Consider the following 26,266-nt stretch of genomic DNA (forward strand, 5'->3'; position numbering starts at 1 on the left):
TCACTATAAACAGTTTTCCGATAAGAACCATAACTTTATGTTTGTCCGGACAACTCCTCCTAAACTAAATGGCCGATTTCAATGAAACTTCACACAAATATAGAGGACTATGTGTAGATGTGCATGCCACTTTCTTTTTTTCAAAATTATGGTTGCTATGGCAACTGGTCACTATAAACAGGTTTTCTGATAAGAACCATAACTGTAAGTTTGTCCGGACAACTCCTTCTAAACCGAAGGGCCGATTTCAATGAAACTTCACACAAATATAGAGGACCATGTGTAGATGTGCATGCCACTTTCTTTTTTTCAAAATTATAGTTGCTATGGCAACTGGTCACTATAAACAGGTTTTCTGATAAGAACCATTACTTTAAGTTTGTCCGGAAACTCCTCCTAAACCGAAGGGGCGACTTCAATGAAACTTCACACAAATATAGAGGACCATACATTGATGTACATGCCACTTTCTTTTTTTTCAAAATTATGGTTGCTATGGCAACTGGTCACTATAAACAGGTTTTCCGATAAGAGCCATAACTTTATGCTTTTCCGGACAACTCCTCCTAAACCAAAGGGCCGATTTCAATGAAACTTCACACAAATATAGAGGACCATGGGTAGATGTGCATGCCACTTTCTTTTTCTCAAAAGTATGGTTGTTATGGCAACTGGTCACTATATTACTGGGTTATCTTAGTTAGCCTCTAATTAACAGTTCCAATTCACCATTGACTCATGCTGATTGCGGGGGTATTAGTCAGCCATCCTGGCTACAGTTCTACTTGACACCTGACTTTATTGACACCTGACTTTATTGACACCTGACTTTATTGACAACTGACTTTATTGACAACTGACTTTATTGACACCTGACTTTATTGACACCTGACTTTATTGACAACTGACTTTATTGACACCTGACTTTATTGACACCTGACTTTAGTGACACCTGACATTACTGACATCTGATTTATTGACACCTTAAACTAATTAACTTAATCAATGTAATACATTTTTGTCTATATTGATTTGTAATACCTTATATATTTCCAGGTCTGGATGCTGTGGGGAAAACAACACTATTGTACCGGCTAAAACTGGGAGAGTTTAACTTGGTCATTCCTACTATAGGTAATATTACTCAATATCACTAGGAAGGTATTATAAGTCAATATCAACCTAACACAAGCTCATGCTCCAACCCTAACCCAACTACAAGCTCCAACCCTTACCCAAACACAAGCTCCAACCCTAACCCAAACACAAGCCCCAACCCGTATCCAAACACAAGCTCCAACCCTAACCCAAACACAAGCCCCAACCCTAACCCAAACACAAGCTCCAACCCTAACCCTGACACAAGCCCCAACCCTAACCCAACCACAAGCCCCAACCCTAACCCAAACACAAGCTCCAATCCTAACCCAACCACAAGCCCCAACCCTAACCCAACCACAAGCCCCAACCTGTACCCAAACACAAGCTCCAACCCTAATTCAAACACAAGCCCCAACCCGTACCCAAACACAAGCCCCAACCCGTACCCAAACACAAGCTCCAACCCGTACCCAAACACAAGCTCAAACCCTAACCCAACTACAAGCTCCAACCCTTACCCAAACACAAGCTCCAACCCTTACCCAAACACAAGCTCCAACCCGTACCCAAACACAAGCTCAAACCCTAACCCAACTACAAGCTCCAACCCTTACCCAAACACAAGCTCCAACCCTTACCCAAACACAAGCTCCAACCCGTACCCAAACACAAGCTCCAACCCGTACCCAAACACAAGCTCCAACCCGTACCCAACCACAAGCTCCAACCCGTACCCAAACACAAGCTCCAATCCTAACCAAAACACAAGCTCCAAGCCGTACCCAAACACAAGCTCATACTACAACCCGTACCCAAACACAAGCTCAAACCCTTACCAAAACACAGGCTCCAACCCGTACCCAAACACAAGCTCCAACACTTTCCCAAACACAAGCTCCAACCCTAACCAAAACACAAGCTCCAAGCCGTACCCAAACACAAGCTCCAACCCTAACCCTAACCCCTAACCCAAACACAAGCTCCAACACTTTCCCAAACACAAGCTCCAACCCTAACCAAAACACAAGCTCCAAGCCGTACCCAAACACAAGCTCCATCCCTAACCAAAACACAAGCTCCAAGCCGTACCCAAACACAAGCTCATACTACAACCCATACCCAAACACAAGCTCAAACCCTTACCAAAACACAGGCTCCAACCCGTACCCAAACACAAGCTCCAACTCTTTCCCAAACACAAGCTCCAACCCTAACCAAAACACAAGCTCCAACCCGTACCCAAACACAAGCTCCAACCCTAACCAAAACACAAGCTCCAAGCCGTACCCAAACACAAGCTCCAACCCTTTCCCAAACACAAGCTCCAACCCTAACCAAAACACAAGCTCCAAGCCGTACCCAAACACAAGCTCCAACCCTTTCCCAAACACAAGCTCCAACCCTAACCAAAACACAAGCTCCAACCCGTACCCAAACACAAGCTCATACTACAACCCGTACCCAAACACAAGCTCCAACCCTTACCCAAACACAAGCCCCAACCCTAACCCAAACACAAGCCCCAACCCTAACCCAAACACAAGCTCCAACCCTAACCCAAACACAAGCTCCAACCCTTACCCAAACACAAGCCCCAACCCTAACCCAAACACAAGCTCCAACCCGTACCCAAACACAAGCTCCAACCCGTACCCAAACACAAGCTCCAACCCTAACCCAAACACAACTCCAACCCTAACCCAAACACAAGCTCCAATCCTAACCCAAACACAACTCCAACCCTAACCCAAACACAACTCCAACCCTAACCCAAACACAACTCCAACCCTAATGAAGGCAAGAGGGACAACTCTCACAGGTATCAGGGCAGTATTGTGTAAGGTAGCATATATCATTAAGAATCCAGAACTGTATGTGAAATGTTCACATCAATTTTATTCAATAATAAGCGGTTAAGAATAAATTAGAGATTTAATTTGTTTTTTCTTTGCAGGGTTCAATGTGGAGAGTATTCAGTACAAAGATATCAATTTCACTGCCTGGGACATCGGCAGTCGTGATAAGATGGTTAGTTACCCCCCTTTATGTCTTATGACAGTCATCCGTCCCCCCTTATTTCTGGCAGTCCCATGAAGAGCGGAGGTTATTCCATCATTTTATTATCCCCTCGCGACGAAAGTCGGGGAGGGGATATAGCGTTCCGTTCGTACGTAAGTACGTACGTACGTACGTATGTTCACTTTTTGTCAGCGCTCTTGCGACTTCATTTTTGAACGGATTCTGACCAAACTTCATATATGGGTCCAGCATGGGAATACCTCGAACGAGTTTGTGTTTCTGGGTGCCAAGGTCAAGGTTAAGGTCACCATTACTATTTATAGAAAATCTTTGTCAGCGTTATTGCGACTTCATTTTTGAATGGATCCTGACCAAACTTCATATATTGGTCCAGCATGCGTAACCAGATACCGTTGAATGCATAACAATATATAACCATATTTATCTGGCAATGAGCCCATGCCTGATAATAAGCCCATCCATGTCTATTGCAGTTCAGTGCAAATGACAACTGATGTTATTTCAATGTCCTGCAATAACCCCAACCCCCATTTTGCGTCAGAGTTCATGTGTTAGCACGTGAGGGGATTTGTATCGTTTGCGATGCCTTGTTTATCAGGCAGAATGTTTTACTCTACAGGCTTGTCACAGAATCAGTCCTTCAAGTCTGTATAAATTATACTATATGCCTTCTTGATGGGAGTCTTCACCAAGTTCATTTGTTGGATTCCTGTTTTTTTTTTATCTAGAAATAATTTACTCCATTTTGTGTATTTTTGTTGCATATAAATTTTTTTAACAAAAACATGGATTTAATAAAACATAAAAATCCCTCACACCTAGTCCATTATTATGTGTATATCTACAACTTAAAGTCTCATTGGGCGAAAGCTCAAAGTCATTGTTTCTAAAGAGAGACATATCAATATTATATTTAGAAATTCTTTTTATTGTTTTGAATGATTTCAAATCCAAGATGGTGAATAACAAAAACATTTTATATTTCCCATTTAACTGTTTACAGCATATAACTGCTTTTGTAATAAAATAAACAAACTGAAAAATCACTGGACAATGGTCACTATGTTTTGGATAATGGTCAGTTTGTTTTGGACAATGGTCAGTTTGTTTTGGACAATGGTCAGTTTGTTTTGGATAATGGTCAGTTTGTTTTGGACAATGGTCAGTTTGTGTTGGACAATGGTCAGTTTGTTTTGGACAATGGCCAATTTGTTTCGGGCAATAGTCACTTTGTTTTGGACAGTGGTAACTTTGTTTAAATATCTGTGTGTACCTCCTTACAGAGGCCACTGTTCCGCCATTACTACAAGGGGACCGAGGCCGTTGTCATAGTGATTGATAGCCATGACAAAGAAAGACTGGATGAATTGAACCATGATGTCATCAAACCAGCACTGCAGGCGGAGGAACTCTCCGGCGCATGTTTTCTCTTCCTGGCCAATAAATGTGACATGGAGCCCCACATGTCGTCGGAGGAGATACATGATCGACTGGGACTACGACAGCTCAAACACACATGGAGTAAGTCCGCACTAATGTTCATAAAATTGATATTTAATTGTCATCACAAAATCCTAAGACAGATTTTTTAATGGCTTTCCCAAACAAAACATAAAAAAAAATTAATGGACATTATTGAATGGACCATAATTTCCTGAATCTATTTCCATTTCCAATGTGTCGTTTTTTATATTTTATTATTTGAATTTCCCCGTGAAAAATAACGGAAACCATTAACTCAATGATAGGTCAGCCAAAATGTTGTGTAAAGTGATAATTATATTGTTTTGTGAAGTGATAATTATATTGTTTTGTGAAGTGATAATTATATTGTTTTGTGAAGTGATAATTATATTGTTGTGTAAAGTGATAATTATAGTGTTTTGTAAAGTGATAATTATATTGTTGTGTAAAGTGATAATTATATTGTTTTGTAAAGTGATAATTATATTGTTGTGTAAAGTGATAATTATATTATTTTGTAAAGTGATAATTATATTGTTTTGTAAAGTGATAGTTATATTGTTTTGTAAAGTGATAATTTTAGTGTTGTGTAAAGTGATAATTATATTGTTGTGTAAAGTGATAATTTTAGTGTTGTGTGAAGTGATAATTATATTTTTGTGTAAAGTGATAATTATATTGTTTTGTAAAGTGATAATTATATTTCCAGATCTTTTCCACGTAAGTGCCTTAAGGGGGGACGGACTGACCGAAGCGTTAGACTGGTTAGCCTTCCAGCTTGGATCTGAAGAAATCCGTAGAAATGTCACCACAGATTGTGATGATAAGACTGACAGAGCTGTGAGTGACGTTCCCTACTGCAGCCGAGCATACACAGCTATTAAATGTTTCTTCTTCAGGCCGAGTCGTCAGGATAAACTAGACGATGGACGATAATGCTATCATGTCTATCAGTTAAAATCTTCAGTAAAAACTGGAAGATGGAAGTTATAACATCTATCAGCTCAGATCGTCAATACACACTGGATGATGGATGATGGAAGTTAATTTATCATAAATATCAGTTCAAATCATCGGTAAGAACTAGACAATGGGTGTTATGATTTCTATTAGTTCAAATCATCGGTAAGAACTGGACAATGGGTGTTATGATTTCTATTAGTTCAAATCGTCAGTAAGAACTGGACAATGGGTGTTATGATTTCTATTAGTTCAAATCGTCAGTAAGAACTAGACAATGGGTGTTATGATTTCTATTAGTTCAAATCGTCAGTAAGAACTGGACAATAGATGTTATAATTTCTATTAATTCAAATCGTCAGTAAGAACTAGACAATGGGTGTTATGATTTCTATTCGTTCAAATCGTCAGTAAGAACTAGACAATGGGTGTTATGATGTCTATTATTATGACAATTGATGAAAAAATCATCGCATTTATCAGATTATTTACAATTCAGTGATTAATACAATCAACCAAACATATTATGAAATGCAGCATATGTGTGGCTTGTTGTTAATGTGGCAGCCATAGTTTAGGACTGTGTGAGGGCGATAGATTTACTGTGAGGGCGATAGATTGACTGTGTGAGGGTGATAGATTGATTGTATGAGGGTGATAGATTTACTGTGAGGGTGATATATTGACTGTGTGAGGGTGATAGATTGACTGTGTGAGGGCAATAGATTGACTGTGTGAGGGCGATAGATTGACTGTGTGAGGGGAATAGATTGACTGTGTGAGGGTGATAGATTGACTGTGTGAGGGTGATAGATTGTGTGAGGGTGATAGATTGACTGTGTGAGGGTGATAGATTGTGTGAGGGTGATAGATTGACTGTGTGAGGGTGATAGATTGACTGTGAGGGCAATAGATTGACTGTGAGGGTGATATATTGACTGTGTGAGGGTGATAGATTGACTGTGAAGGTGATAGATTGACTGTGTGAGGGTGATAGATTGACTGTGTGAGGGTGATAGATTGACTGTGAAGGTGATAGATTGACTGTGTGAGGGTGATAGATTGACTGTGTGAGGGCGATAGATTGACTGTGAAGGTGATAGATTGACTGTGTGAGGGTGATAGATTGACTGTGTGAGGGTGATAGATTGACTGTGTGAGGGCGATAGATTGACTGTGTGAGGGCGATAGATTGTGTGAGGGCGATAGATTGACTGTGTGAGGGCGATAGATTGACTGTGTGAGGGTGATAGATTGACTGTGAGGGCGATAGATTGACTGTGTGAGGGTGATATATTGACTGTGTGAGGGTGATAGATTGACTGTGAGGGCGATAGATTGACTGTGTGAGGGCGATAGATTGACTGTGAGGGCGATAGATTGACTGTGAGGGTGATATATTGACTGTGTGAGGGCGATATATTGACTGTGAGGGCGATAGATTGACTGTGAGGGTGATAGATTTACTGTGAGGGTGATAGATTGACTGTGAGGGCGATAGATTGACTGTGAGGGTGATATATTGACTGTGTGAAGGTGATAGATTGACTGTGTGAGGGTGATAGATTGACTGTGTGAGGGCGATAGATTGACTGTGTGAGGGTGATAGATTGACTGTGTGAGGGCGATAGATTGACTGTGAGGGTGATAGATTGACTGTGAGGGTGATAGATTGACTGTGTGAGGGCGATAGATTGACTGTGAGGGTGATAGATTGACTGTGTGAGGGTGATAGATTGACTGTGTGAGGGCGATAGATTGACTGTGAGGGCGATATATTGACTGTGTGAGGGCGATAGATTGACTGTGTGAGGGCGATAGATTGACTGTGAGGGCGATAGATTGACTGAGGGTGATATATTGACTGTGTGAGGGTGATAGATTGACTGTGTGAGGGCGATAGATTGACTGTGTGAGGGCGATATATTGACTGTGTGAGGGTGATAGATTGACTGTGTGAGGGCGATAGATTGACTGTGAGGGTGATAGATTGACTGTGTGAGGGCGATAGATTGACTGTGTGAGGGCGATAGATTGACTGTGAGGGCGATAGATTGACTGTGAGGGTGATATATTGACTGTGTGAGGTTGATAGATTGACTGTGTGAGGGCGATAGATTGACTGTGTGAGGGTGATAGATTGACTGTGTGAGGGTGATAGATTGACTGTGTGAGGGTGATAGATTGACTGTGTGAGGGCGATAGATTGACTGTGAGGGCGATAGATTGACTGCAAGGGTGATATATTGACTGTGTGAGGGCGATAGATTGACTGTGTGAGGGTGATAGATTGACTGTGAGGGTGATAGATTGACTGTGTGAGGGTGATAGATTGACTGTGTGAGGGTGATAGATTGACTGTGAGGGCGATAGATTGACTGTGTGAGGGCAATAGATTGACTGTGAGGGCGATAGATTGACTGTGAGGGTGATAGATTGACTGTGTGAGGGCGATAGATTGACTGTGAGGGCGATTGATTGACTGTGAGGGCGATAGATTGACTGTGAGGGTGATATATTGACTGTGTGAGGGTGATAGATTGACTGTGTGAGGGCGATAGATTGACTGTGTGAGGGTGATAGATTGACTGTGTGAGGGTGATATATTGACTGTGAGGGCGATAGATTGACTGTGAGAGGGCGATAGATTGACTGTGAGGGTGATAGATTTACTGTGAGGGTGATAGATTGACTGTGAGGGCGATAGATAGACTGTGAGGGTGATATATTGACAGTGTGAGGGTGATAGATTGACTGTGTGAGGGTGATAGATTGACTGTGTGAGGGTGATAGATTGACTGTGTGAGGGCGATAGATTGACTGTGTGAGGGCGATAGATTGACTGTGAGGGCGATAGATTGACTGTGAGGGTGATATATTGACTGTGTGAGGGCGATAGATTGTGTGAGGGTGATAGATTGACTGTGTGAGGGTGATAGATTGACTGTGTGAGGGTGATATATTGACTGTGTGAGGGCGATAGATTGACTGTGTGAGGGCGATAGATTGACTGTGAGGGCGATAGATTGACTGTGAGGGTGATATATTGACTGTGTGAGGGTGATAGATTGTGTGAGGGTGATAGATTGATTGTGAGGGCGATAGATTGACTGTGTGAGGGTGATAGATTGACTGTGTGAGGGTGATATATTGACTGTGTGAGGGTGATAGATTAACTGTGTGAGGGTGATAGATTGACTGCGAGGGCGATATATTGACTGTGAGGGTGATAGATTGACTGTGAGGGTGATAGATTGACTGCGAGGGCGATATATTGACAGTGTGAGGGCAATAGATTGACTGTGTGAGGGTGATAGATTGACTGTGAGGGCGATAGATTGACTGTGAGGGTGATAGATTGACTGTGTGAGGGTGATAAATTCACTGTGAGGGTGATAGATTTACTGTGAGGGCGATAGATTGACTGTGTGAGGGTGATATATTTACTACGTGAGGGCAATAGATTGACTGTGAGGGCGATATATTTACTACGTGAGGGCAATAGATTGACTGTGAGGGCGATATATTTACTACGTGAGGGCAATAGATTGACTGTGTGAGGGCAATAGATTGACTGTGAGGGTGATAGATTGACTGTGTGAGGGTGATATATTTACTACGTGAGGGTGATAGATTGACTGTGTGAGGGCGATATATTTACTACGTGAGGGCGATAGATTGACTGTGTGAGGGCGATATATTGACTGTGTGAGGGCGATAGATTGTGTGAGGGCGATATATTGTGTGAGGGCGATAGATTGACTGTGAGGGCGATAGATTGACTGTGAGGGCGATAGATTGACTGTGAGGGCGATAGATTCCAAGGATTGTATTTCAGTGTTGTATAGTCGCTTAAGTCGCTAGACCTGATGTCATAACATTTGAATGGCCTGGAAAGTAGTAGCTACTAATTATATATATAACATCACAGGGAGTTTGATGTGTATGTTATGGAGTGTAAGTAGAACCACTCCCCAAATTTACCAAACCAAAAAGATATCAATGACTTTTATTTAATTATACATGTATCTCATAAAAAAAACCAAAAAAACCCAGATTTATTTTTTCTTCTTTTAAAATTTGCTATAATGTTCTTCATTTGATATAAAATATTTCGTTTTGTTTATATATATGTTTTTACATTCTTGTAATGTTTTGAAATTTCCATTCGGGGATTGTGTGTGCGTGTTCAAAAATTCAAGTCTTAGAAAAATATATTGATCAACCTATTCTTGATTAATACCTTAAAGCTATATGTTTTAAGCTGAACTTTCTGATGGATTATGGGATTATAAAAATTTGAATAAAAAGGAAGATTAGCTGATAACTTGTGTCTAAGTTAATCGGGATTCTCCCCTTCAGTAGGGAAGGTTATCAGACCTGACTACAGGTGGCCAAGGTAATTAGCTAGAATGTATACATAATATGAGTATATATAAACTGAATTGTGATGCTCACAAAAAGGGACTGACCTCTATCTACTGGAGGTCACTTACTAGATGTGGTCAAAAATTATGGTGGTCACCAAGTACATGTGGTCATTATGTACAGGTGGTCATTATATACAGGTGGTCATTATGTACAGGTGGTCATTATGTACAGGTGGTCACTAAGTACAGGTGGTCATTATGTACAGGTGGTCATTATATACAGGTGGTCATTATGTACAGATGGTCATTATGTACAGGTGGTCATTATATACAGGTGGTCATTATGTACAGGTGGTCATTATGTACAGGTGGTCATTAAGTACATGTGGTCACTAAGTACAGGTGGTCATTAAGTACAGGTGGTCATTATATACAGGTGGCCATTATGTACAGGTGGTCATGATATACAGGTGGTCATTAAGTACAGGTGGTCACTAAGTACAGGTGGTCATTATGTACAGGTGGTCATTAAGTACAGGTGGTCATTATGTACAGGTGGTCATTATGTACAGGTGGTCATTAAGTACAGGTGGTCAATAGTTGACACTAAATACAAGAAGAACTGATCAACATTGTAAAGTTCGAAGGAGTTATCTCCCTTCTATAAACAAGCCGCTACCTCCCTGTATAACAATGTATCGTACAGGATGTAGAGAGAGTAGAGAGAGTAGAGAGTGTAGAGAGAGTAGAGTAGAGAGAGTAGAGAGAGTAGAGAGAACTATATTTCTATACAACACACATTCATTGGGACATCTTCTGGACTTTCTGGTAAATTATTTTTAATTCTTACTTGAATATGGCGTCTTTCTTAAACTGTGAAGATTTCAACTCTTACTTTTGAAATATTAAATCTGAAACCCTTGAGCGTTTCTGGGAAATTGTTACTGGAAAAGTTTGAAGATGTTTGATTGAATGATGACAGAGTTTTATGTCCTGACAGACAAGAGGGCAGGTTTAACTGTCGAGGTGGTACACTCTGATGAAGTGGTCCAAACAAATGAAATACCAAAGCCCGAGTGATTTTTAATTGAGTTTCAATGTACACCCACATCAGTAAAATACAATGGTTCCAGAATTCTAGACAGCCATTTAACAACAAAATCTGTTGTTGGTTTATAAGTTATTATATTGTGAAATAAAAATGTAATATTTTAACAAATGTTTTATAGATGAATGGCTTGTTCTAGCTATATTGTACATAATATTAATGTAGGTATGTTGTAAAGGGGAGACCACTCCTACTCATAAAGATATAGTTGTGTGATACGGACCTGCTGACTGTGATAATATAGACTATTGTGTGTAATATTAAATGTACTAACATGCTTAATGTATTGATGTCTCTCATAACAGATCTCATATTCATGATGCTTGCTACACATGAAGCAGGGTGTTAGCTTTTATATATATATATTTATATATTACATGCTTGTCAACCCTTTGGTCTGTCTCTAACATGTAAAAATATGACTACATTGACAAGGTCAAAGGTTGATCACTTGATGTGGTTAGCCAAAGGTCAAGGTCACTGTTTACAAAACATAATTTCATCCTCACACATTATCATTCTGTCAACCTTAATTTATCAGTCAGTAAATGTTTCTATTTACAGCTTTATTAACATGCATTCAACAAATTAAGTGTGATCTTTCAAAGGTCCAAACTTAGGTCACTGTTAAAAACCCCAAAAGAGCATTGTCCTTTTCATCAGGCTAGCAGTGTTTATGAGCAGGATAGGCCAAGGTCACTGTCACCAGGAATATCTTAGTTTAACTATTTCTGTTATCACTGGGTCAGACACTGTGGCTAAAATAGTTTAACTATTTCTGTTATCACTAGGTCAGACACTGTGGCTAAAATAGTTTAACTATTTCTGTTATCACTAGGTCAGACACTACGGCTAAAATAGTTTAACTATTTCTGTTATCACTGGGTCAGACACTGTGGCTAAAATAGTTTAACTATTTCTGTTATCACTGGGTCAGACACTACGGCTAAAATAGTTTAACTATTTCTGTTATCACTGGGTCAGACACTACGGCTAAAATAGTTTAACTCTTTCTGTTATCACTTGGTCAGACACTACGGCTGAAATAGTTTAACTATTTCTGTTATCACTAGGTCAGACACTACAGCTAAAATAGTTTAACTATTTCTGTTATCACTGGGTCAGACACTACGGCTGAAATAGTTTAACTATTTCTGTTTTCACTAGGTCAGACACTACAGCTAAAATAGTTTAACTATTTCTGTTATCACTGGGTCAGACACTACGGCTGAAATAGTTTAACTATTTCTGTTATCACTTGGTCAGACACTACGGCTGAAATAGTTTAACTATTTCTGTTATCACTAGGTCAGACACTACAGCTAAAATAGTTTAACTATTTCTGTTATCACTGGGTCAGACACTACGGCTGAAATAGTTTAACTATTTCTGTTATCACTGGGTCAGACACTGTGGCTAAAATAGTTTAACTATTTCTGTTATCACTAGGTCAGACACTACGGCTAAAATAGTTTAACTATTTCTGTTATCACTGGGTCAGACACTACGGCTAAAATAGTTAAACTATTTCTGTTATCACTGGGTCAGACACTGTGGCTAAAATAGTTTAACTCTTTCTGTTATCACTGGGTAAGACAATACGGCTAAAATAGTTTAATTATTTCTGTTATCTTTTGGTCAGACACTGTGGCTAAAATATACTTTGACATAGGATATCACTTTGAGTGAAATCGTATTTGATCTGACCAGAAATTGTTTCCCTTAAACAATTGTTAATAGCCAAGAGGCCTTGAAAAATGGCCAAGCTTGTAAACTGCTAAAGTGAAGGGCTCTCAGATTTGTTATAATGACTGTCCTTCATTGTTTTCAAGGTCACAAAGGAAAATCTGTTGTAATATTTCAACAATGTCCTATGAATAGCCAGATTTCCAAGGGCCATGATATCTGTTAGATGTCTTAGGCCATGCAATTTCATCAACATTCCTTAATTTAAAATTTTCTATAGGAAAGCATTCTTAGATTTAAGAAAAAAAAACTTTTAACTAAAGAACTTTATTAAATCTGTAATGCTTTCCTGCAGAAACTGTTTAAGTTAAGGAATATCCTTCAGTAAGAAATGTTGATGAATCCATGGATGGCGCATCTGGATGTCAGAGGTTTTGAAAAAATCTTTAAGTGGTTAATTTCAGCGTTCATATTATTTACAGTAGTATAAACTCAGACATATTCTTTATAGCTGTGTTTTAGTCTTTGTACAACATTGTACAATATTGATCTTTTGTGGTTTTTTTCAGTAAGAAAAGGAATTAGGTCACTTTAAGCCAAATATAATCAAAAATGAATTAGGTAGTGACACAATGTCTTGTTGAAGGACATCTTCGAAGTAAACTTCATCCCCATCGTTGTTTTCAAACAAAATGTGGGTTCCATTGATCAAATGGAGGCATTTAAATTTCAATATAACAATTCAATGCCAAACAATGTGTGATATTTTCCTAACTTCTCATGTATTTTCCTCAAAACGCATTTGTGAACTCTAGATAAATGACAGATATTATTGACGTGTTACCTATAGACAGGTATTGTGTCCCCACAGTAGATAAAGTACAGATATGATTGACGTGTTACCTATAGACAGGTATTGTGTCCCGACAGTAGATAAAGTACAGATATGATTGACGTGTTACCTATAGACAGGTATTGTGTCCCCACAGTAGATAAAGTACAGATATGATTGACGTGTTACCTATAGACAGGTATTGTGTCTCCACAGTAAACTCTAGATAAAGTACAGATATGATTGACGTGTTACCTATAGACAGGTATTGTGTCCCCACAGTAGATAAAGTACAGATATGATTGGCTTGTTACCTATAGACAGGTATTGTGTCCCCACAGTAAACTCTAGATAAAGTACAGATATGATTGACGTGTTACCTATAGACAGGTATTGTGTCCCGACAGTAGATAAAGTACAGATATGATTGACGTGTTACCTATAGACAGGTATTGTGTCCCGACAGTAGATAAAGTACAGATATGATTGACGTGTTACCTATAGACAGGTATTGTGTCCCGACAGTAGATAAAGTACAGATATGATTGACGTGTTACCTATAGACAGGTATTGTGTCCCGACAGTAGATAAAGTACAGATATGATTGACGTGTTACCTATAGACAGGTATTGTGTCCCGACAGTAAACTCTAGATAAAGTACAGATATGATTGACGTGTTACCTATAGACAGGTATTGTGTCCCCACAGTAGATAAAGTACAGATATGATTGACGTGTTACCTATAGACAGGTATTGTGTCCCGACAGTAGATAAAGTACAGATATGATTGACGTGTTACCTATAGACAGGTATTGTGTCCCGACAGTAAACTCTAGATAAAGTACAGATATGATTGACGTGTTACCTATAGACAGGTATTGTGTCCCGACAGTAGATAAAGTACAGATATGATTGACGTGTTACCTATAGACAGGTATTGTGTCCCGACAGTAGATAAAGTAACGATATGATTGACGTGTTACCTATAGACAGGTATTGTGTTGTAGAGTTATGATTTGTAATAAAGTTTGCAATAAAATGTGGATGTGTTGTTGTTGGTATTGTCCTATTGTCGAAATAAAAGAAAATGACATCAAATCACACATATCGTAGTTTTAGTTTCAGACAGAAATGACAACAAAGTAGTTCAGCCGTTGGATTATAAACATGCTTATAATTAAAAAAAAATTTAAATGATTTTTGCTACGATATTAATCCTGACTTTTATCAGTCCATTCTTCAACTCTTCACCTAATTGAGCTATAATTTACAGTTTTAAAGGTCAATAATCGTGACCCAAAGGTCAATAATCGTGACACAAAGGTCAATAATCGTGACACAAAGGTCAACAATCGTGACACAAAGGTCAACAATCGTGACACAAAGGTCAGTAATCGTGACTCAAAGGTCAGTAATCGTGACACAAAGGTCTATAATCGTGACCCAAAGGTCAACAATCGTGACACAAAGGTCAGTAATCGTGACACAAAGGTCCATAATCGTGACCCAAAGGTCAACAATCGTGACCAAAGGTCAATAATCGTGACACAAAGGTCCATAATCGTGACCCAAAGGTCAACAATCGTGACCCAAAGGTCAACAATCGTGACACAAATGTCTATTATCATGTGACACAAAGCTATATAATTGTGACACAAAGGTCAATAATTCTGACACAAAGTTCTATAATCACGTGACACAAAGGTCTTTAATTGTGACACAAAGGTCTATAATTGTGACTCAAAGGTCTATGATCGTGACTCAAAGGTCTATAATTGTGACACAAAGGTCAATAATTGTGACATAAAGGTCTATAATTGTGACACAAAGGTCTATAATTGTGACATAAAGGTCTATAATTGTGACACAAAGGTCTATAATTGTGACTCAAAGGTCTATAATTGTGACACAAAGGTCTATAATTGTGACACAAAGGTCTATAATTGTGACTCAAAGGTCTATAATCACGTGACACAAAGCTATATAATTGTGACACAAAGGTCAACAATCGTGACCCAAAGGTCAATAATCGTGACTCAAAGGTCAGTAATCGTGACACAAAGGTCAGCAATCGTGACACAAAGGTCTATTATCACGTGAAACAAAGCTATATAATTGTGACATAAAGGCTAGTAATTGTGACATAAAAGTCTTTAATTGTGACACAAAGGTCTATAATTGTGACATAAAGGTCTATAATTGTGACTCAAAGGTCTATAATTGTGACTCAAAGGTCTATAATCACGTGACACAAAGGTCCATAATTGTGACACAAAGGTCTTTAATTGTGACACAAAGGTCTATAATTGTGACTCAAAGGTCTATAATTGTGACTCAAAGGTCTATAATTGTGACTCAAAGGTCTATAATTGTGACTCAAAGGTCTATAATTGCGACACAAAGGTCTTTAATTGTGACACAAAACTATATAATTGTGACACAAAGGTCTATAATTGTGACTCAAAGGTCAGCAATCGTGACACAAAGGTCTATTATCACGTGACACAAAGCTATATAATTGTGACATAAAGGCTTGTAATTGTGACATAAAGGTCTTTAATTGCGACACAAAGGTCTATAATTGTGACACAAAGGTCTATAATTGTGACTCAAAGGTCTATAATTGTGACTCAAAGGTCTATAATTGTGACACAAAGGTCTATAATTGTGACACCAAGGTCTATAATTGTGACTCAAAGGTCTATAATTGTGACACAAAGGTCTTTAATTGTGACACAAAACTATATAATTGTGACACAAAGGTCTATAATTGTGACTCAAAGGTCTATAATTGTGATACAAAGGTCTATAATTGTGACTCAAAGGTCTATAATTGTGACTCAAAGGTCTATAATTGTGACTCAAAGGTCTATAATTTTGACTCAAAGGTCTATAATTGCGACTCAAAGGTCTATAATCGTTACACAAAGGTCTATAATCACGTGACACAAAGGTCAACAATCGTGACCCAAAGGTCGATAATCGTGACTCAAAGGTCAATAATCGTGACTCAAAGGTCTGCAATCGTGACACAAAGGTCTATAATCACGTGACACAAAGGTCTATAATTGTGACACAAAGGTCTATAATTGTGACTCAAAGGTCTATAATTGTGACACAAAGGTCTATAATTGTGACTCAAATGTCTATAATTGTGACACAAAGGTCTATAATTGTGATACAAAGGTCTATAATTGTGACTCAAAGGTCTATAATTGTGACTCAAAGGTCTATAATTGTGACTCAAAGGTCTATAATCGTGATACAAAGGTCTATAATCACGTGACCCAAAGCTATATAATTGTGACACAAAGGTCAACAATCGTGACCCAAAGGTCGATAATCGTGACTCAAAGGTCAATAATCGTGACTCAAAGGTCAGCAATCGTGACACAAAGGTCTATAATCACGTGACACAAAGCTATATAATTGTGACACAAAGGTCTATAATTGTGACACAAAGGTCTTTAATTGTGACTCAAAGGTCAATAATCGTGACTCAAAGGTCAGCAATCGTGACACAAAGGTCTATAATTGTGACACAAAGGTCAATAATTGTGACACATAGGTCTATAATTGTGTAATCAGGTCTAGGGAAACCTAAATCATGTCTGGGGAAACCTAAATCTGGTCTAGGGAAACCTAAATCAGGTCTAGGGAAACCTAAATCATGTCTGGGGAAACCTAAATCTGGTCTAGGGAAACCTAAATCTGGTCTAGGGAAACCTAAATCAGGTCTGGGGAAACCTAACTCAGGTCTGGGGAAACCTAAATCATGTCTGGGGAAACCTAAATCATGTCTGGGGAAACCTAAATCTGGTCTAGGGAAACCTAAATCAGGTCTAGGGAAACCTAAATCAGGTCTGGGGAAACCTATATCATGTCTAGGGAAACCTAAATCAGGTCTAGGGAAAACCTAACTCAGGTCTAGGGAAACCTAAATCATGTCTGGGGAAACCTAAATCATGTCTGGGGAAACCTAAATCATGTCTGGGGAAACCTAAATCTGGTCTAGGGAAACCTAAATCAGGTCTAGGGAAACCTAAATCAGGTCTGGGGAAACCTATATCATGTCTAGGGAAACCTAAATCAGGTCTAGGAAAACCTAACTCAGGTCTAGGGAAACCTAAATCATGTCTTGGGAAACCTAAATCATGTCTGGGGAAACCTAAATCATGTCTGGGGAAACCTAAATCTGGTCTAGGGAAACCTAAATCAGGTCTGGGGAAACCTAAATCATGTCTGGGGAAACCTAAATCATGTCTGGGGAAACCTAAATCAGGTCTTGGGAAACCTAAATAAGGTCTAGGGAAACCTAAATCATGTCTGGGGAAACCTAAATCAGGTCTTGGGAAACCTAAATTAGGTCTAGGGAAACCTAAATCGGGTCTAGGGAAACCTAAATCAGGTCTGGGGAAACCTAAATCAGGTCTAGGGAAACCTAAATCAGGTCTAGGGAAACCTGAATCTGGTCTCGGGAAACCTAAATCATGTCTGGGGAAACCTAAATAAGGTCTGGGGAAACCTAAATCAGGTCTGGGGAAACCTAAATCATGTCTGGGGAAACCTAAATCAGGTCTAGGGAAACCTAAATCATGTCTAGGAAAACCTAAATCATGTCTGGGGAAACCTAAATCAGGTCTAGGGAAACTAAATCAGGTCTAGGGAAACCTACATCATGTCTGGGGAAACCTACATCATGTCTGGGGAAACCTAAATCATGTCTGGGGAAACCTAACTCAAGTCTGAGGAAACCTAAATCAGGTCTAGGAAAACCTAAATCATGTCTGGGGAAACCTAAATCAGGTCTTGGGAAACCTAAATCAGGTCTAGGGAAACCGAAATCAGGTCTGGGGAAACCTAAATCAGGTCTGGGGAAACCTAAATCGTGTCTGGGGAAACCTAAATCAGGTCTAGGGAAACCTAAATCAGGTCTAGGGAAACCTAAATCAGGTCTAGGGAAACCTAACTCAGGTCTGGGGAAACCTAAATCATGTCTAGGGAAACCTAAATCATGTCTGAGGAAACCTAAATCATGTCTAGGGAAACCTAAAGCATGTCTGGGGAAACCTAAATCAGGTCTAGGGAAACCTAAATCATGTCTAGGGAAACCTAAATCAGGTCTGGGGAAACCTAAATCATGTCTGGGGAAACCTAAATCAGGTCTAGGGAAACCTAAATCATGTCTGGGGAAACCTAAATCAGGTCTAGGGAAACCTAAATCATGTCTGGGGAAACCTAAATCAGGTCTAGGGAAACCTAACCCAGGTCTAGGGAAACCTAAATCAGGTCTAGGGAAACCTAACTCATGTCTAGGGAAACCTAAATCATGTCTGGGGAAACCTAAATCAGGTCTAGGGAAACCTAAATCATGTCTGGGGAAACCTAAATCATGTCTAGGAAAACCTAAATCATGTCTAGGGAAACCTAAATCATGTCTAGGGAAACCTAAATCAGGTCTAGGAAAACCTAAATCAGGTCTGGGGAAACCTAAATCAGGTCTAGGGAAACCTAAATCAGGTCTGGGGAAACCTAAATCAGGTCTAGGGAAACCTAAATCAGGTCTAGGGAAACCTAAATCAGGTCTGGGGAAACCTAAATCATATCTGGGGAAACCTAAATCATGTCTAGGGAAACCTAAATCAGGTCTGGGGAAACCTAAATCATGTCTGGGGAAACCTAACTCATGTCTAGGGAAACCTAAATCATGTCTGGGGAAACCTAAATCAGGTCTAGGGAAACCTAAATCATGTCTGGGGAAACCTAAATCAGGTCTGGGGAAACCTAAATCAGGTCTAGGGAAACCTAAATCATGTCTAGGGAAACCTAAATCAGGTCTGGGGAAACCTAAATCATGTCTGGGGAAACCTAACTCATGTCTAGGGAAACCTAAATCATGTCTGGGGAAACCTAAATCAGGTCTAGGGAAACCTAAATCATGTCTGGGGAAACCTAAATCATGTCTAGGGAAACCTAACCCAGGTCTAGGGAAACCTAAATCAGGTCTAGGGAAACCTAACTCAGGTCTAGGGAAACCTAAATCATGTCTGGGGAAACCTAAATCATGTCTGGGGAAACCTAAATCATGTCTAGGAAAACCTAAATCAGGTCTAGGGAAACCTAAATCAGGTCTGGGGAAACCTAAATCAGGTCTAGGGAAACCTAAATCAGGTCTGGGGAAACCTAAATCAGGTCTAGGGAAACCTAAATCATGTCTGGGGAAACCTAAATCAGGTCTAGGAAAACCTAAATCGGGTCTAGGGAAACCTAAATCAGGTCTGGGGAAACCTAAATCAGGTCTGGGGAAACCTAAATCAGGTCTGGGGAAACTTGATATTGGGCCCTACATCATCTCATACATTTTCTTTTTATATCGAGGGGCCGCGAGTTCGAAACCTACGTGGGGCAGTTGTCAGGTATATATACGTACTGACCGTAAGCCGGTGGTTTTTCTCCGGGTACTCCAGCTTTCCTCCGCCTCCAAAACCTGGCACGTCCTTAAATGACCCTGGCTGTTAATAGGACGTTAAACACAAACAAACAAACACACTTTTTATATCTTTGATGAGCATTAAAATTGAAACCCAGCATCAATATTGCGGTGTTGTTTTTATCGATAGCAAATAGAACGCACATGTAGAATTTGAACTAGTTATCAAAAAAATAATCACAACAAAATCTCGTAAACTCAAACAGAAAAAAAAGAACAATTGAGAGAATCCATATATTTGATTATTCGGCCTAGCTCTGCTTGAATGTGAATTTACTGGGAAAATCGGAGTTATATATATATATAGTTACATTTTGTACCACCTTTCAAAAAGACGAAGTTTGGACACTTTCATTATTTTATTGAAAGTAATGATTTAGCGCCTGAATTTCGCATTGACTTAATGTATATTGTGTATAAATAGCTTACAAAGATATACATGTAGATGAAACAAGTCTTTACTCAACCTTGAATAATGACACAAGAATCCTCCCCCCCCCCCCCCCCCCCCCCCCCCTTATATGTACATTCGTTGTGGAGTCTTAAACGTCTATATTATTGATAAACAAAAACATACGGCACAGTTATGAAAAGTCTAAACAATGTGTTACTATTTATATACCAAAACAAAGTGTTTCGCCTACAAAAACAGGAAGAGCGATCTAACAGATTGATGATACTGTCAAGTCGCGGTAGTTCATTGGTGTCACGTGGGACTATCCTGTTAGCACGTGACACGGTATTTAGTTTTTGCCGCCCTGCGGTAATCGCCCGACCAGGAAGTGGGTGATATAAACACCGAGGTTAATTATACAGATCGGTTTTATTGCCGATAATTTCTGTCGCTCTCGTCCATTGTCCTGTGTAATTCCACAGGTCCCAACATTCCCAACTTCCCCAACCTTCATTCGTATGTTTGATTTTTTTTCTTAAAAACATTAATTATTCATTTTAATAAACTAGTATAAAAAATTTGGCTACCGGTGTTATACTGATAATGTTTATAGGTGGCGCTATATGACTTTCCCTTGGAACACTGTACACCTACTGATGTTGGCTTACCTGCTAGCGAAATTTAACTTATGCTAAAATCCTAATTTCGCTGATTCCTTCTTAAATGTGAGTCTCATTTTGACACATCCCCAGTTACAGTACAGTATGTCACGAGGGCTGACCCCCTGATATTTAAAATATCTGATATGTAAATTAACTACCTCGCGATCGGTAACGCATTAAATTAACTACCACGGTAACGCATTAAATCAACTACCTCGTTAACGCATTAAATTAACTACCTCATTAACGCATTAAATTAACTACCTCGGTAACGCATCAAATTAGCTACCTCATTAACGCATTAAATGAACTACCTCGGTAACGCATTAAATTAACTACCTCGGTAACGCATTAAATTTACTACCTCGGTAACGCATTAAATTAACTACCATGGTAACGCATTAAATTTACTACCTCGGTAACGCATTCAATTAAATACCCAGGTAACGCGTTCAATTAACTACCCCGATAACGCATGTAACGTACCAATAAATACTGATTTAAAGCGCTAAGAAAAAAGAAAAAAAATGAAAGTAAAAAAAGAAAGAATTAACACGACGACCATTTTTACTGATGACATTAGAATATCTATGGATAGTGAGAGTACAGAAAGTTGTAAAAGTTTGTCTTTACACAAACGGCGAATCAAGTTTTTTATCTTTCGGTGAGAAATTGGGCGTATGTCACGGTGTGCGTATTCCATAAGATTTCTCCTTGACTAAACCTTGACCACATGACATCAATCAAAATGTCCAGTTCACCCCATAACATTGTTACGCTGTTCGCGTAGTCACGTTCGGTAGATTTGACCCCAGTGACGTCACGACTGTGGTCTACATATAGACGACAGGAGACGAGATTGACCCTTACACTCCTGAGACAGGAAGTAGCATTGACGAACATCACAGAGCGACATGGAAAAACTCACCTGGATACTGCTGGCTGTTGGCATGCTACTTTTCTACACAGGTAAATTTTGTCATGTTTCGTGCGCTTGGTAATCTTGATTTATTTAATTTTTATTTCAACATCAGTTTTTTTTTCATCTCTTCTCTAGATTATTTTTCATACGGACTTTTTCTCGTTCTCTCTTTTTTTCCAGTCCAACATCAATGCTTTTAGATGTTTCTTTTATCTTTTATTGCCGTAACAGGTCGTTAGCGGATGTTTACTGTGCTATATATAGCAACTCGATTTCCTTTTCACATTCAACATACAAAATGTGTACAGTTTAGTAAATAATCTGGAATATAATTACATGTCAATGATTCTTAAAAATGAAAGTATATGATGTGATTTATCCTCACAGCCTGGTATAATAACGAGGTTTGTCCTCACAGTGTGATAATAACGAGGTTTGTCCCCACAGTGTGTGATAATAACGAGGTTTGTCCTCACAGTGTGATAACAACGAGGTTTGTCCTCACAGTGTGTGATAATAACGAGGTTTGTCCTCACAGTGTGTGATAATAACGAGGTTTGTCCTCACAGTGTGATAACAACGAGGTTTGTCCTCACAGTGTGTGGTAATAACGAGGTTTGTCCTCACAGTGTGATAACAACGAGGTTTGTCCTCACAGTGTGATAATAACGAGGGTTGTCCCCACAGTGTGATAACAACGAGGTTTGTCCTCACAATGTGTGATAATAACGAGGTTTGTCCTCACAGTGTGATAATAACGAGGTTTGTCCTCACAGTGTGATAATAACGAGGTTTGTCCCCACAGTGTGTGATAATAACGAGGTTTGTCCTCACAGTGTGATAATAACGAGGTTTGTCCTCACAGTGTGATAATAACGTGATTTGTCCTCACAGTGTGATAATAACGAGGTTTGTCATCAGTGTGATTATAACGAGGTTTGTCCCCACAGTGTGATAATAACGAGGTTTGTCCCCACAGTGTGTGATAATAACGAGGTTTGTCCTCACAGTGTGATAATGAGGTTTGTCCTCACAGTGTGATAATAACGAGGTTTGTCCTCACAGTGTGATAATAACGAGGTTTGTCCTCAGTGTGATAATAACGAGGTTTGTCCCCACAGTGTGATAATAACGAGGTTTGTCCTCACAGTGTGTGATAATAACGAGGTTTGTCCTCACAGTGTGATAATAACGAGTTTTGTCCTCACAGTGTGACAATAACGTGATTTGTCCTCACAGTGTGATAATAACGATGTTTGTCCTCACAGTGTGATAATAACGAGGTTTGTCCCCACAGTGTGTGATAATAACGAGGTTTGTCCTCACAGTGTGATAATAATGAGGTTTGTCCTCACAGTGTGATAATAACGAGGGTTGTCCCTACAGTGTGATAATAACGAGGTTTGTCCTCACAGTGTGTGATAATAACGAGGTTTGCCCTCACAGCCTGGTATAATAACGAGGTTTGTCCTCACAGTGTGTGATAATACCGAGGTTTGCCCTCACAGCCTGGTGTAATAACGAGGTTTGTCCTCACAGTGTGTGATAATAACGAGGTTTGTCCTCACAGTGTGATAATAACGAGGTTTGTCCTCACAGTGTGATAATAACGAGGTTTGTCCCTACAGTGTGATAATAACGAGGTTTGTCTTCACAGTGTGATAATAACGAGGTTTGTCCTCACAGTGTGATAATAACGAGGTTTGTCCTCAGTGTGATAATAACGAGGTTTGTCCCCACAGTGTGATAATAACGAGGTTTGTCCTCACAGTGTGTGATAATAACGAGGTTTGTCCTCACAGTGTGATAATAACGAGGTTTGTCCTCACAGTGTGACAATAACGTGATTTGTCCTCACAGTGTGATAATAACGAGGTTTGTCCTCACAGTGTGATAATAACGAGGTTTGTCCCCACAGTGTGTGATAATAACGAGGTTTGTCCTCACAGTGTGATAATAATGAGGTTTGTCCTCACAGTGTGATAATAACGAGGGTTGTCCCTACAGTGTGATAATAACGAGGTTTGTCCTCACAGTGTGTGATAATAACGAGGTTTGCCCTCACAGCCTGGTATAATAACGAGGTTTGTCCTCACAGTGTGTGATAATACCGAGGTTTGCCCTCACAGCCTGGTGTAATAACGAGGTTTGTCCTCACAGTGTGTGATAATAACGAGGTTTGCCTCACAGTGTGATAATAACGAGGTTTGTCCTCACAGTGTGATAATAACGAGGTTTGTCCCCACAGTGTGATAATAACGAGGTTTGTCCTCACAGTGTGTGATAATAGCGAGGTTTGTCCTCACAGTGTGATAATAACGAGGTTTGTCCTCACAGTGTGACAATAACGTGATTTGTCCTCACAGTGTGATAATAACGTGATTTGTCCTCACAGTGTGATAATAACGAGGTTTGTCTTCACAGTGTGATAATAACGAGGTTTGTCCTCACAGTGTGATAATAACGAGGTTTGTGCTCACAATGTGTGATAATAACGAGGTTTGTCCTCACAGTGTGATAATAACGAGGTTTGTCCCCACAGTGTGATAATAACGAGGTTTGTCCCCACAGTGTGATAATAACGAGGTTTGTCCTCACAGTGTGATAATAACGAGGTTTGTCTCCACAGTGTGATAATAGCGAGGTTTGTCCTCACAGTGTGATAATAGCGAGGTTTGTCCCCACAGTGTGATAATAACGAGGTTTGTCCTCACAGTGTGATAATAACGAGGTTTGTCCTCACAGTGTGATAATAACGAGGTTTGTCCCCACAGTGTGATAATAACGAGGTTTGTCCTCACAGTGTGATAATAACAGGTTTGTCCTGACAGCGATCCTGATAATCATACATCATTACGATTGGTTTTGGTTACAGAGTGTGTAAATTGCCAGGAAATCGATATCGAGTGCTACATTGGAGACTGTCCCGAGGGTTACTCGGATTTCGACCGTTGTCGGGAATGTGGAGGGATATACACGTGCTGTGCTCCGCCCCTCAGGATATTCCACTTTGGACCATTTTTCTGACGAGGGAACTATCGGAGGGGAAAGGAGAAAGTGAGTAAGGTATGTAAGTCAAAAGTCTGTTCCCACAAAAATAAAAATAAATCTTTATACGAAATGAAAATAAAACAGAAGATATACATACAACGAATTACGTATACTATAGAACTATGTACAACATGTATATTATAGAATTACGTATACTATAGAACTCTGTACAAACTGTATATTATAGAACTATGTATACTATAGAACTATGTATACTATAGAACTATGTACAACACGTATATTATAGAACTATGTATATTATAGAACTATGTATATTATAGAACTATGTATATTATAGAACTATGTATATTATAGAACTATGTATACTATAGAACTATGTATACTATAGAACTATGTATATTATAGAACTATGTATACTATAGAACTATGTATACTATAGAACTATGTATATTATAGAACTATGTATACTATAGAACTATGTATATTATAGAACTATGTATACTATAGAACTATGTATATTATAGAACTATGTACAACATGTATATTATAGAACTATGTATACTATAGAACTATGTATATTATAGAACTATGTATACTATAGAACTATATATACTATAGAACTATGTATACTATAGAACTATGTACAACATGTATATTATAGAATTACGTATACTATAGAACTCTGTACAAACTGTATATTATAGAACTATGTATACTATAGAACTATGTATACTATAGAACTATGTACAACACGTATATTATAGAACTATGTATATTATAGAACTATGTATATTATAGAACTATGTATATTATAGAACTATGTATATTATAGAACTATGTATACTATAGAACTATGTATACTATAGAACTATGTATATTATAGAACTATGTATACTATAGAACTATGTATACTATAGAACTATGTATATTATAGAACTATGTATACTATAGAACTATGTATATTATAGAACTATGTATACTATAGAACTATGTATATTATAGAACTATGTACAACATGTATATTATAGAACTATGTATACTATAGAACTATGTATATTATAGAACTATGTATACTATAGAACTATATATACTATAGAACTATGTATACTATAGAACTATGTACAACACGTATATTATAGAAATATGTATATTATAGAACTATGTATACTATAGAACTATGTACATGTATATTATAGAACTATGTATACTATAGAACTATGTACA

The 26,266-nt window shown here is 38.8% G+C and overlaps 2 protein-coding genes across 8 annotated transcripts in view; one reads left to right on the forward strand and one right to left on the reverse strand.

Annotated features, from left to right (window-relative positions):
* The window catches only part of LOC117345138 (ADP-ribosylation factor 1-like), a 47,159-nt gene extending 32,558 nt beyond the window's left edge, over positions 1-14,601 (forward strand). The window contains exons 2-6 of one of the 7 annotated variants that reach the window (XM_033908128.1): positions 1,057-1,134; positions 3,056-3,129; positions 4,425-4,662; positions 5,315-14,496; positions 14,556-14,601. In XM_033908128.1, coding sequence (XP_033764019.1) covers positions 1,057-1,134; positions 3,056-3,129; positions 4,425-4,662; positions 5,315-5,541 — 617 coding nt within the window. In that variant the 3' untranslated portion in view covers positions 5,542-14,496; positions 14,556-14,601. Of the gene's footprint in view, positions 1-1,056; positions 1,135-3,055; positions 3,130-4,424; positions 4,663-5,314; positions 14,497-14,555 lie in introns of those variants that run through there. The other 6 variants (XM_033908130.1, XM_033908129.1, XM_033908125.1 and 3 more) reach the window with 6 other exon arrangements.
* The window catches only part of LOC117345137, a 165,112-nt gene that overhangs the window by 131,012 nt on the left and 7,834 nt on the right, over positions 1-26,266 (reverse strand). The window lies entirely within an intron of this gene.

Source organism: Pecten maximus, chromosome 16, assembly GCF_902652985.1.
Source record: "Pecten maximus chromosome 16, xPecMax1.1, whole genome shotgun sequence".
Classification (NCBI taxonomy): domain Eukaryota; kingdom Metazoa; phylum Mollusca; class Bivalvia; order Pectinida; family Pectinidae; genus Pecten; species Pecten maximus.